The 13,597-nt window shown below is 40.8% G+C and overlaps 1 protein-coding gene across 1 annotated transcript; it reads left to right on the top strand.

Moving 5' to 3' along the window:
- Positions 1–2,301: 2,301 nt before the first annotated feature.
- LOC124663796 (pre-mRNA-splicing factor SPF27 homolog) lies at positions 2,302–7,181 on the top strand. Its single transcript, XM_047201456.1, has 7 exons — positions 2,302–2,691; positions 4,857–5,032; positions 5,900–5,983; positions 6,294–6,363; positions 6,449–6,582; positions 6,656–6,714; positions 6,820–7,181. The coding sequence occupies exons 1-6, from the start codon at positions 2,302–2,304 to the stop codon at positions 6,711–6,713; spliced, it is 912 nt and encodes a 303-aa protein (XP_047057412.1). The 3' UTR covers position 6,714; positions 6,820–7,181.
- Positions 7,182–13,597: the final 6,416 nt, after the last annotated feature.

Raw genomic sequence — 13,597 nt, forward strand, 5'->3', positions numbered from 1 at the left:
AGATATACCAAAATGAGGCCTCATATATTGGATCACACGGCAGGCAGAGGGACTGTCCACAAACTAAGTCATGTGTGTGGCACACACGACTTAGTTTGAGGGCAGCATCCTGCCTTCCGTTGCGTCATAGTTGAATCATTGGCCAATGCAGAACTGAAGAAGTACAAACATGCGAAGCAAGGTAGCATAGGCCTCAGATATACTATGAGGACATATGGAGGAGATGTTTGATCAGAACCAATGGCATGGTCATGTTCAGTCATGCCATAGGTTCTGATTAATTATCTCCTCATACTATGATCCCCGGTTATAATCATCGGTCTAGTTCAATCAGAAACAACACAATCTAGAACACGTTCAAGTCCTCCCACTCCTCTTGCGTCTGAAAAAACTAGAGCGACTCATCTTAATCTTCCACGAACAATCGTAACATGCTAAACCCCAACACAAAAAACACTTCCCCTCTTTGCATGCACAGCAAAATCTGACAGTTTCAGCAATCCACAGTCTAATCTACGAAGGATCTACCTCGATTGGAGATTAGAGTAACAGATCTAAGCAAATCGAGACTGTGAACAACAAGAACTGGACAAGAACATCAAGAAATGGCGACGAACACCTTGGAAACATCTATCCGAACCCTATCCTAATGGAAACCCTAGCAGATCTAATGTGCATGTCGTCGCAAATGCCCGAGCATGGCCTATTCTGGTACAACGAGTAAGAAGGTGAGAAGAAGAGGTCATTACCGCCATTGTTCCGGTCGAGGACGAGGTCGAGTTCACGACCGAACTCGAGATGCCGATGAAGACTGCGGAGCAGTTTGCGGCCGATGTCGCGGTGCTTCTCGCCGACGTCTCCTCCTCCAGTACCGATGCTCCTCCTTGCGGTGGTGCGGCGGATTGGTCAGCATGAGGGGAACCGCCTGGTGATGTGACAGTTGGGGGGGGGGGGGTGAGAGTGCGGTCGCGATTGAGAGGAAGGAGAGGGGAGCGGTGAGGCTAATTATGGTGTGTTCCCGAGGGATGCCGCGTTTCCGTCTTCCTTCCCCACGCGTGCAGCCTTTTTGCCACAACGGGCCTGGCTCCAGAGAAATTATCATTCCGGGCATTCCTCCAGGGTCTATCCCGGGGGTGCTTTAAAACCCGGTTCTGCAACAACGCCGCGGCCTGCAGGCAAACAAACGGCCTGTTCCACGTCCCAGCCCATGCAAAAAAATCCCTCTACAGGCTACCAAACGCGCCCTATGTGATCAGAAAATCATTGGTTGATGTTTCTGAACATAAGAAGCAACTTCTATTTAAAATAATGAGACTAGACATAGATTTATATTTGCTTCTTGGAAATCTTGTTTGCAGGCTCAGTTTCTTGCTTGAGAATGAATACTTCCACCAGTTTTACTTGAATTGTAAGAAACAGTTGTAGTGTACCTACTTATTTTCACCATTTTTTTGTTGTTGGACTATAGCTTTGTTATGACTTCGGGGTAGGCTCTCAATGTTTCACATATTCCCCTCTCGTGAATAATTCGCGTCATGTCAGCTAAAAGTGAGGGGTGCTACACATAGGTGTAGGATGGCCTAATGAGTGTGGTGTCATCAATGAAGAAGATAATTTTGTGTGCGTCAGAGAACAAACTTCATGGTCTTGACTTCCAAGATATTCATAAATAGTTTCATGTTTAGTCTACGCCCATTTCATAAAACAAGGCATATCGATTTAGTCGAAAGTCAACATTCTCTATGTTTGACTATATTTATAGAAAAAATATGAGTAGTTGCACTAAAAATCAATATTGATAGATTCACCATAATGTGTATTTTCGTAATGTATTTCTTCATTATTATAAGTATTGATATTTTTTGTTTGTATCTACGGTCAAGCTTAGTAATATTTGCCTTTTTTTTGTTTTGAATGGAGGTAGTACTTAGTATCGTTATACTTGGAGGTGACAAGCTAAACGTGGTTTATCAGGCATGTATTTCTTTTAGTTCTTTTTTTTTCAAAATTCCAAATTTGCAGGCCGCCTATTTGAAAGAACATGGTCTGTGTAAATCAACAACATTTTCTTACATCATGCTCTGGCTTAGACACCATGGCTTGCACATTTCAGGATGAAATTCTAGCTAATATAACTTTAAATTCTACTTTTGATGGGTTCACCTCTTTAACTTACTACACTGCCTTCATATTTGACTTTCGTGTAGCCGATAGGTCTCCCTAATTAAATAGTTCGATTTTGTTAATCCTTGTGTCCAAAAAGCCCAAGGCCTGTACCGATGCGTGAACGGATCAGATCATATGGGCCAGTCGATCCAGGTACACATTAGTGAACTATGCAGCCCTAAACGCAAGCGGCCCGCCCTGAGCATCTTCTTCCTCCACTGCTCCGCGCCGCGCGACACCCTAACCTACCCTCTCTCGCCTACTTCTGCGCGACCGGCCGCCGTGATGGCGTCGAGGGAGGTGCTCATGCTGGAGGCGCCACCGGCCGAGGCGGCGGGGGTGCCGTGGCGCGCGCCGCCGGACGCGGAGACGGTTGACGCGCTGCCCTACATCGACGGCGACTACGGCGACCCGGCGGTGAAGCGGGAGGTAGACCGCCTCGTTGACGAGGAGATGCGCCGAGCGCACCGGAAGCCAGCCGACTTCCTCCGCGACCTCCCCCCTGTACCCTCCGCCGGATTCCAGGTGGGTTCCTGAGCCCTCTGCATATCCTTTTAGAACCCGATTAGCTGCTCGACCCCCACGTTTATTCTCTGATCCGCGTTTTATAGAGTTCTAAAGAGGAGACAATTGGAGCCCAGGGTTTGTAGTTGTATACTTAATTAAAAAGAATCCACTGAGGTTTTATTTCTTTTTTCCTTTTCGTTCTAGCTTCTGAAGTTTCGGTATAGTATATTAAAGTCTAGGGTTGTTTTACAAATATGTGTCTACAACATTATATTTTTATCTATGAAATAGCCATTTGTTGGTGGATTAAGTATGCAATTAGGAGCTGGTATAACTGATCTGAAACAAGGTTTCCTTGTCGATGCGTACTTGAGGAGCAAGGAGATACATCCACTAGCCCAGAAAGAACAGCTCAGATGTTGATTCAATCTATGGTTGATGTTTATTTCTGAATTAATCGAGTCTATTCCTCAGCTCATGAACACGGGTACATTTTTGTTTTCATTCAACCAATCACTCTGCTAGTGTTACAAAATCTATTTCAATGCAGTTGAAAAGTATGTCATGGGCATAGTTTCAAGAAGAAGTAATTACTACTGAATGAGAAACAAATGAACTTAGTAGCTAAACGCGTGGCAAGCCTACACCGGGGTCGAAAATTCAACAGCAATCCTCATTCAAACAATACAGCAAAACCAATTCATTCTTTACACAAATTCATTAGACCTAGGCAGCTTTCTTAGTATTGTTAATTTCAACGACAGCAAAAGATGCATACTGCATGAATAGTTTAGTTTTGATCCCATCAAAATTGCTGTAGGTATTATTAGTTTCTGCTGTTGCATACTTTCACTAGTAAACTTGTATAGAAAGAAGCCATTGAATATCCCGTGCCTTTAACCTTACTGAAGCAAAAGGAGTAATCTTACCACAGACGATGAATTGTAATGTCTGGAGGGAAAGGCTAACACTGCTTAAAATTATTGTTGCAGCCATTGAATTTCCTGTGCCTTTAACTCCGCAGAAGCAAACAAAGTATTTTTTTACCACAAATGCACTGCAAGCAGTACGTCATCCAGTAAAAGATTGATGCCTTCTTAGGTTGTAATGTTCCTCTGAAGGCCAATATTGATTTGCTTAATGGAACATGCTGTTACAGAAATGCGTATATTGTGAAAACCATACCAAAAGCTGATACATTAGCTTAGTCCTTGTTCTGTATGTGTGAAGCTATACTTAGGTAATCCGCACCGATGTTGACCACACTAGCTTAGAAAAATATGCTAATATCAATAACATGGGGCATACTCTGATGGATTTATTTCAGAAAAACTTATACGTACTAGTTGAACTACAGTTAGATTGGAAGGACATTCTCACCTTGAAATGAACAGTTTTTTTTACTGTTGAAAATAGATGTTTTTTAGTTTCATTCACATAGAACATAACATGTACATACTTCATACCATTTTTTTTTTCTTTTTGCCATATCCCTCAAAATGAGCGATTTCACTATCATCAAGTTAAGATAACAGAGCAAAAAAAAAAAAAATCAGGTTCAGCTGATCACCTGAAAAGGGTAACTGCCATGGTGCCATTACTAAAGGACCCAAACTAAAAGTGTTCAAGCCTAGCTTGTCGTCTGTTAATTGTGTGCGTGACTCTGTAATGCCACTGCCAGCAAGCAATTAAAACACAGTTTGTTGGACATGTTGCCTAAAAACAGCAGGAAGTATTTGCAAACCAAAACCAGCTCTGAACTACATATATTTTGGACCAGTTCTGATTTTCCTTTGATGAACACAACTAATGATTAGTTTAGGTAGCTAGGCCGTTAGGCGCTGACACAAAAATTTATTCATAATTTGGAGCACTTGGATCTCTGGTAGCAGTTGAACGCTAACTTGTTAAGTGTTTCATATGTGTCAGTTAAGCCACATCCCGTGCATAAGTTGCATATATGATGGCACTTAACACCTACATGTGTTTATAAACTGTAAATCTGTTGCACATTTTCTATGTACATATGCGGATCTATTAAATGATCATTACTTTTCTTGTGAAAGATTATGTCAATAATGTATAACTGGAGACTTAAGACTCACATGTTTTAATTATTTAGATTTTTTATTTGTCGATGTAAAAGCTGCCAGGTTCTCATTTAGCAATTGTTTTTGTTTTAGGATCATCCTATGCTTGCGAAAGAGTATGAACGTGTTAGAGCAGGCAAGCCACCTGCTACCATAGAGATGTCCCGCTATGGTTTGGAGCCACCCCCAGCGAACAAGAGGAATGATGTTGCTGCTTGGAGGCAGGCTCTACGGAATGCTCAGAGCCAACTGCAGCATCAAATTATAAGGTAAGGTGGTGCATTTTGAATAATCACGTGTTGTGAATCAACATTTCTATAGAGAAGATAGACAATTAGCTGATTGGCAGCTCTAAGTGGCCTTCTAAGGCAGCTTGTTTATAACAGTTTCAGTTTATGAATATGAATGTTGTGTATTTGTGAAGTCATAAAGCAAATGAGCTCCTGTAATGATTTTTTTAGTGATGTGCTCGGGATATTCATGGAACCTTTCCCCATACAAATGTCATTTACTAATAATAAGCTAAACACACTGGGCATTGAATTAGAATTGTACTGTGAAGTTCAAGCAGTATATTGCACTTAGCTGCATTAGAATATTACAGGATTACGTTGATCAACATCTTGTTGTATCATGCCCTGCTGACCATTTTTTTAGTAATTAGTTATCACCAAAGTTTTCCATTACTATAATATCTTGTAAGCTATCTATGCTGTAAAAAATACAGGTTATAATATGTTCAAATAAGAATTTGATTCAAAAGGCGAAACTATTAACAAAGTGTTCTCCAGTTTGTTTGAAATGACAAGCAAAATATTGTTGCTATGTAAGAGCTAATTCTTTCATATATATACTATTTATAGAATGGAAGGTAGCACAGTGCTCTAGTTGTATAGAGTATAGACATACTATAATAACCATATTGTTAACAATTCATGCTCCAGTTTTAGTTTAGTGGTTTTGAGTGTTATATAGAAGTCTTTGAATGTCTTAGCTTCAGTTGTGCTATGCATTTTATTTAGGAGTTGCTGTCTCTTTGTTTCACCATATGCATATGGTTCTTATCAAGTTATCATGTGCTATTGCTTTCAAACATACTTCTTTTATCCTTTTTTGAAATGAAGTTAGTATTACAGGATTGAGAATCTGGAGCTTATGCTGAAGCACGGTGTTGAGGTTTGGAAGCTCCAGAACAGGAAAATGGAATCGGTTTTGTCTAGGTAATTTGTTCTCACCAATGTCCATGACAGTGTTGTATCACTTTGATTTCAGTGCTGTGCATATCGTCCTATTTTCCTTGAATTTCGTTTGACATGGTTCAGTTTAGTGTCTGCGTTATCACTTATCAGTACTGTCCTATGTCGAAGGTGACTAGAAACCAATATTTCTGTAGGCCGGTCTCACCTGTGTGATGGATCAGTGTTAGTGCAAGCACTTGCTTGTACATGCTTTATTATTGGGCATGCATGCCAGCTTTTCAAAAAGTTGATCACCAGCTATGACTCACTGTGGTAATCTGATACTCTGCAGGATGCAAAAGATGGCTTTGGAATACAACGAAAAAATAGAAACCGTCAACCGTGAGAGGAAATTTCATCAGGTAGCAAATTGTTGATCTCTTGTCCTAAATTTGTACCAATATGCGTGTACTTTGCAGTTAACTGATTATTATTATTTTGGATCAGCAAAACACTGGTGGGCAACTCCATGCATTGACAGTAGAATGGCAGGAACTGTGCCAGAAAAATATAGCTATTCAAGCTGCCTGTGTTGATCTGCAGAATCAGATTGATCAGCTTAAACTTGAAGCTAAAGAACAGTACGATCTCCCTCCCCTGCCCTTGCTCCCCCTCTCTCCCTCTCTTTACGAGTCGTGACGAACTCTTTCACAGGGGAATGCTAGTGGATGACAGCAATGGAACTAATCTGCAAACATCAGAAGGGATTTGAGGTACCGATCTCTATTTTGTTTTTGGAGAAAATTGCAGTATCATTCAATTTGTCTTCCAGTTAATTTAGGCGTCATGACGCAGAATGTCATTTCTGCTGTTGACAGGTTGAGATGTTTCTAGACACAGATGTAGGAAGGAAGAAGCTGTGATGACCATGGTTACATGAGATGTCTGCTAGAGGTTCCATTAGCCACCGTGCTTACTTGACCTGCAACTGTGAGTTCCAGATACGAACCCAGGTAGCTTGACAAATCCCATCTGTTGACTGTACATGGTGGCATGTGCTGGTGAACACCTGGTAGAGAAACAGCTTAAACACATGTAGTGTTGTGTGGTGGATTGTTAGTGTTATGTGGCAAGAGGGACAGAATGCACATCTTATTTGTTCATTGCAAACAGACGCTGACTTTTCTGGCAGTTATTGTATGTTTTGACATTGAATTATGAGCTGAATCTTTGGTGCTTCTGCCCTGAAATTGCCTGTTTCGATGGCAAATGTAATAGGAGTTGTTGCCGTTTGGGTTCCTGGCCTATGTTCGTGGAATCTTTATGAGTCAAACCAGTGCCCTTCTATCCAGTATCAGAACGTATTTTTTTTATAAAAAAGTGTGCTAGACTGAGTTGTGCTTAATAATAAAGAATTGAAAAGAGTCTACACTCTACATTCATCTAGTTCCCCCATTGATTTATTTGGAAAAATAAAATCCCATTGATTTATTTGGAAAAATAAAATCCCTTTGAAGATTAAAGGAGTCCTGATATGTGCACAAAAAGGTGATTCGGAACTCTGGATAATCTATTGACATAAAAAAGGAAACATATATTTCAGAAAAGTAAAGAATTGTACATGTGATTTCAGAAATGTAAACAAGAGCCACATATTTATGCAAGGACGGAATCACACAGGCTGTATGTGCTTAGTGCAAAAGAAGGAATCGTACAGCAACTCATTATTCATGAATGAGATATGAGAAACCATTACAAGTGCATAGCAACAAGGCATGACCTAGTTCCCAACATATATAAAAGGATCTCGTGTTAGATATCTTAATAATGTTCCCATAACAACTTATATTATATTGTGAGACATTGGAGATAGCCAAATTTGTGTACAGTATGTTTCCTGCCATATGGTGCTTTCTGACCGTAAAGGCCTATAGCAAGCTATGTATCCATCTTCTACCCACTTCAAACAAACAAATGATGTAACTGGTGATGTAAATCTGGAGGAGGAGACCGAAAGGGTTCGGTAAACAGTGAGTTGTAGCCCCTTACTGTGAAAAGGTGGTTATTTTTATTAGTGAACGTGGGGATGTTCATATTGTTGCCGCAAAACCATAGTGTAGTGGAGTCGTCCCACCCACCGTTGGGAATCTGGATTGATCCACCTTATTGTTACAATACTATATCTGTTCTAGTTTATAGGGGTTGTGTGTACTTTTAGGTTGTCAATTTGGTTAACATAATAATAATTGTAAACACAAAAGTTACGTTATTATGAGAGTAGAACATCTAAATTTTCTAATGATATATATTGGCGAATGCTTCTGTGCTTTCCAAAAGAAAGTTTGCACGACTTCTAAAGGAAAGCAAAAGCTGTGATTACAAGAACTAATCCATCTGCTTATCCTCACAAGAGCCAGACCGAAACTGCATTTGCAACTACCCATGACGCACGTATTTTATGGCTGCCAAAAAATCACGGCGGTTGCCAGCGGACGGACTTGAAGGAGAGGAACCCAGTCAGGATCATGCGGCTGATCTGCATACATCTGTTTCTCTTAATCGGAACGGGAGAAGCCACGACAATCTTGGTCCGAAGCGGTGGTCGCTCTTGGTGTCCTTCTCGTCGTCAGGACGTGAACGTCATGGCCGCGAGGGGTCGAACAGATGGGCAAGGATGCGAAATTAAGTTTATCTCCTCCGCGTCTGGCCGCCGGCGACGGCAAGTTTATCTCCTCCGCGTCTGGCCGCCGGCAACGGCCGTAAAACTTTGGTGTGCAGCGAGTACCTGGGCCATGCCATCGTGGGTAGTTGCTCGTGCCGCAGATCATGTCTCGCGCGTGACCAGATTGCTCCTTCCTTAATGAAAGGAGATGCATTAGTTCTTCTAATCATACCCTTTGCTCTTTTCTTTAAAAGTCGTGGAAAAAAAACTTGTGGAAAGCACCGGAGCACACCTACAAGATATGTAATTGTATATCTTATATTATTATGCTCAAATTTAGGATCTAAAAATACGCGCAGGCTTATAAACCAAGATAGAGAGAGTAACATTTTTCTTCACACATCATGTTCCGTGATCTTTATGCGTAATCCGTCGTTCCAGTGAAAACAGTGATACATTGCGAGTGAGTGCTTTTGTGCCTGGTTGACCATAGAAAGGCCAATGGAAAGTGCTTTTGTGTGGGTCGTAATTGCATTTTTCAAAACATGGCCTTGTTTACAATCTCGCCGTCAAATCTAATGGGAGTATTATTGATTAGTTATGTCACTCTTTCTATCGATGGGCATACCCGTACGCAGCTCACCACAAATTCTGGAGAAAAAAATTGACTATCCCTAAACTGAGGGTTCAGGTCGTGGCCTAGTTTGGACTTTTTTTTCCTACAATCAATACCACATATATTCATTGTAACAAATACTACATGGTAGAGATATACGAGCTGACTCCAACGATTACAAAATAAAGTCTAAAAGATACCAACAAATCTTCTAGGTCTTCAAATTTTTTCTTCATCCAGAACATAATTTTGTAATCTTCTGAAGGTATCCAAAGATAGATAATGACCATAGACATGTAAATACCGACGAAGGTTCTCTCATAATTTTAATTTGAACCGCAATGCCTTGTTATTTTAATTTTAAACGTGCTAGACTGAGTTGTGCTTAATAATAAAGAATTGAGAAGAGTCTACACTCTACATTCATCTAGTTCCCCATTGATTTTTTGGAAAAATAAAATCCATTTGAAGATTAAAGGAGTCCTGTTATGGGCACAGTAAAGGTGATTCTGAATTTGGATAATCTATTGACATAAAAAAGGAAACATATATATTTTAGAAAAGTAAAGAATTGCACATGTGATTTAAGAAATGTAAACGAGAGCCACATATTTATGCAAGGACGGAATCACACAGGCTGTACGTGATTCGTGAATCTTACAACAACTCGTGATTCGTGAATGAGATATTATGAGAAACCATTACCAAGTGCATGACAAGGCAGGACCAAGATGACTTAACCCATCCCAAGTTCCCAACATATATAAAAGCATCTCCTGTTATCTCAGAGTGACACCTTAGTAATGTTCTCATACCAACTTACTCCGTATATTATATTGTGAGACATTGGAGATAGCCAAATTTCTCTACAGTATGTTTCCTGCGATATGGAGTTTTCTGACCGTAAAGGCCCATGGCAAGCTATGTATCCATCTTCTCCCCAATCAAACCATACAAATTCTGTATCCGTTGTTGTAAATCCGGAGGAGGAGACCGAAAGGGTTCGGTAAATAGTGAGTCGTAGCCTCTTACTGTGAGAAGGTGGTTATCCTTATTGGTGAATATGGAGATGTTCAGATCGTTGTCGCAAAACCATTATGTAGTCGACTCATCCCTCTCGTCGACGAAAACTAGCATCGATCGACCTTGCTGTCGGAATAGCCTTTGTAACATCCCAAATTTTAAAACAAGAGAAAATAAATTTCTTTTTTCCAAAAATGAGAACCAACAAAAACTTTTCTTACATAGAGTGCTATGCATAGTGCTCATCCCTAACCCTGGTGTTTTTGCCATGATTGTTTGTTTATTATTTTGAACACATTCCCAAAACCCAAAACCCTAACTTTCTCAAAACAAAGGGGATCAATTTTGAGAAACCAAAGTGACGTAAAAAGACATATGTGGGCATATAGCCCTAATATGTAAATGTTGAACCCTACCTTTCTGATTTTGCTAAATGGTGGTGAACCATGGTGAACCCTAAACCTCCTCTCTCTTGTCACCATCCTTTGGAAAACCAAATAAAAAGAAATGATCTTAAATAAGAAAAAGGCATATGCAAGCCTATGGCTATTTTTGCAAATGCTAAACTTTTCCTTGTCTACCTTGTGTAGATGATTTTAAATATCTCAACACACCTAATCTAGTGCTACCAATCCAATTCAAGTGAGAAACAAAACTAAGTACTCCCTCCGGTCCATATTAATTGACTATAATGTGGATGTATCTAGACACATTTTAGTTCTAGATACATCCATATTGAAGTCAATTAATATGAATCGGAGGGAGTAAAACATATGCATAGAGGCATATGTGGCACTTAGCCAAAATATCAAATCTTGACCTAGGCACCCCCATTGCCCCAAAATGGTTTGAACCCTTTTACCAAATCAATCTAACACCAAATAAACCTCACCCATGTCAAAAAGAAGCAAAGAAAAGGAAAAGAATAAAAAGTAGAAAATCACAAAACCCTCACATATGGTTTATGCCATTTTTGCAAATCTTTGACCTAGACCATTTTGGCCTTCACCATTAGTTGTTTTATGTTACTAAACACTTATTAAAACTTTTGGAATCAAAGAAACTCAAATCAAATCAATTTTGAACTCAAATTGTGATCACATATGATATTGGTCAAATCTGCCAATTTCAGTCTGGTCACTACTTTGAGCCCCTGTATCTCAAGGTTTTCAAACCAAACAATTCTAATTCTTTGCACCTCATCCAAGTACACATCAAGGTGAACAACTTTTGTAAAGACCACCATATCAAATTCTTCCTGGATCAAATTCTATGCTCATGCAAAGTTGAGACTTTTTATCAAATGCAACAATCTCACACATTGCAATTTTGCAATTCTTTTATTTTTAAAATTCCACCACCACTTGTGAATGTCTCTGGTCATTTACAACCTATCCAAATACCCCATTTTCAAATTTTGGAACCTTAGTGCATGGATCAAAATTGGCACAAATTTGGGAATTTCAAATAGGAATCAATTCAAACACTATTTGAAATAGTGTTTTCCCAACTCTAAACTTGCCCCACTTTCTCCTACCTGTCCCCTGGCCCTCTCTCTCTCACTCCACAACACAGCAACCCTAAGGGGACAAGCATAGCTTGCATGTGCATGGCCATGCCGGCCATGTTCTTCCTCCCCTTCTGAAAGGATCGTATGCCGCACCTAGAGGGGGGGGGGGGGTTAATAGGTGCTACCCAATTTTTAGTTCTTTTTCAATTTAGGCTTGACACAAAGGTAAATTCTCTAGATATGCAACTAAGTGAATTTACCTATATGACACGGTTATCAACTAAGCAAGATATAGCTACGCAATATATAGGAGATAGAATGGGATAGAGGTAACCGAGAGTGGAGCACGCGTTGACACGGAGATGATTCCCGTAGTTCCCTTCCTTTGCAAGAAGGTACGTCTACGTTTGGAGGAGTGTGGTTGCTACGCAAGCCAAACCAACAGCCACGAAGGCTTCACTCAGATCTCCTGTGAGCAACGCCACAAAGGCCTAGCCCACTTCCACTAAGGGATTTCCTCGAGGCGGAAATCGGGCCTTTACAAGGTTCTTGGGGCACACATCCACAACTGAATTGGAGGCTCCCAAATCTGTAACAATACAACAATCAACAACAACACATCAACAACAAATCAACTAGAGAACCAAATAGGAACACTAGCATGAGATCCCTCAAACAAATGAGGGGAAATGAAAAACGCTTCGGTGAGGATGTAGATCGGTGGCTTCTCCTTCGAATCTCCAAAGATCAAGAGATTTGGTTGGGGGAGGAAGGAGATCTTGCAAATCTTGTGTTTCTTGAGGTGGCTCTAATGGAGGTGAAGCTTGGCAGATTTCTTGTGCAATGATTGAGAAACTTGTCCCGTTGGAGAAGAGAGCTATATATATGATTGGAGCTCTCAAATCTGACCGTTGTGGCGAAATCCACTAACACCGGAAGTTCCGGCCAGGATGGCCGGAAGTTCCGGCTGGGACCGGAAGTACCGGTCAGGCGAGCCGGAACTTCCGCCAGGAAGAGTCTTCGTCAGATGACCTGGTCAACAAAAGATAGGGCGGAACTAGGGCGGAACTTCCGGTGACCGGAAGTTCCGGCCAAGTTCCGGAATTGCCCGAAAACCTTACTGGACTATACTGAGCCACAATTCCGCATTTCCGGAACTTGCCCGGAAGTTGGGCGGAAGTTCCGCTGACCGGAACTTCCGGCCACTAGTGCCGGAACTTCCGGCCAGGGAACGAAACAGCAGGCAAAAACAATACTAACAGGGCTTCTGCGAAACATACCAGGGCGGAAGTTCCGCCAGCTGGGGCCGGAACTTCCGCCAGGAAGAAAAACCCTGCAGATCATCAGAACTGGCAGGCCAACTTGCTGAACAAAAATATATGTCGAACACTTGTACCTGTCTACATCAACACACATAAATATATACCTAGTGTTGACATCAAACACACAAAACCCAAAAGGGTGGGAAATGTTCTTTCAATCTCCCCCTTTTTGGTGTTTGATGACAACACAAGTATTTGCAAGGAATGAAGTATGTAAACCAACAATGTGCAAGATGTAGAGGAGCTCCCCCTAGATATGAGCATTGGTACATAAGAAGCTCCCCCTAAATCTTGCACCTCTCTTCCATGGGTTAGCAATAAGATCATGCACAATACAATATAGTGATAGGCATATGGAAAAGAGATCATGCACACATAGATAACCATGGAAGACTCACATACGGAGTTTACCATACACATAGATAAGGTTCCAAACGCATAGATAGAGTTTACAATCCAAATAAACTAGAACATAGTTCAACACCACAAGATAAAAAGAATCACAAGCGATAAAAATCAAAGC

Source organism: Lolium rigidum, chromosome 6, assembly GCF_022539505.1.
Source record: "Lolium rigidum isolate FL_2022 chromosome 6, APGP_CSIRO_Lrig_0.1, whole genome shotgun sequence".
Classification (NCBI taxonomy): Eukaryota; Viridiplantae; Streptophyta; class Magnoliopsida; order Poales; family Poaceae; genus Lolium; species Lolium rigidum.

Excerpts from the sequence above, each read along its gene's own strand:
- LOC124663796 (XM_047201456.1), top strand. The coding sequence starts at position 2,302 with ATGGGCCAGTCGATCCAGGTACACATTAGTGAACTATGCAGCCCTAAA. Across the intron at positions 5,033-5,899 it reads CTGCAGCATCAAATTATAAG|GATTGAGAATCTGGAGCTTA; the intron begins GTAAGGTGGTGC and ends TTAGTATTACAG. Across the intron at positions 5,984-6,293 it reads ATGGAATCGGTTTTGTCTAG|GATGCAAAAGATGGCTTTGG; the intron begins GTAATTTGTTCT and ends GATACTCTGCAG.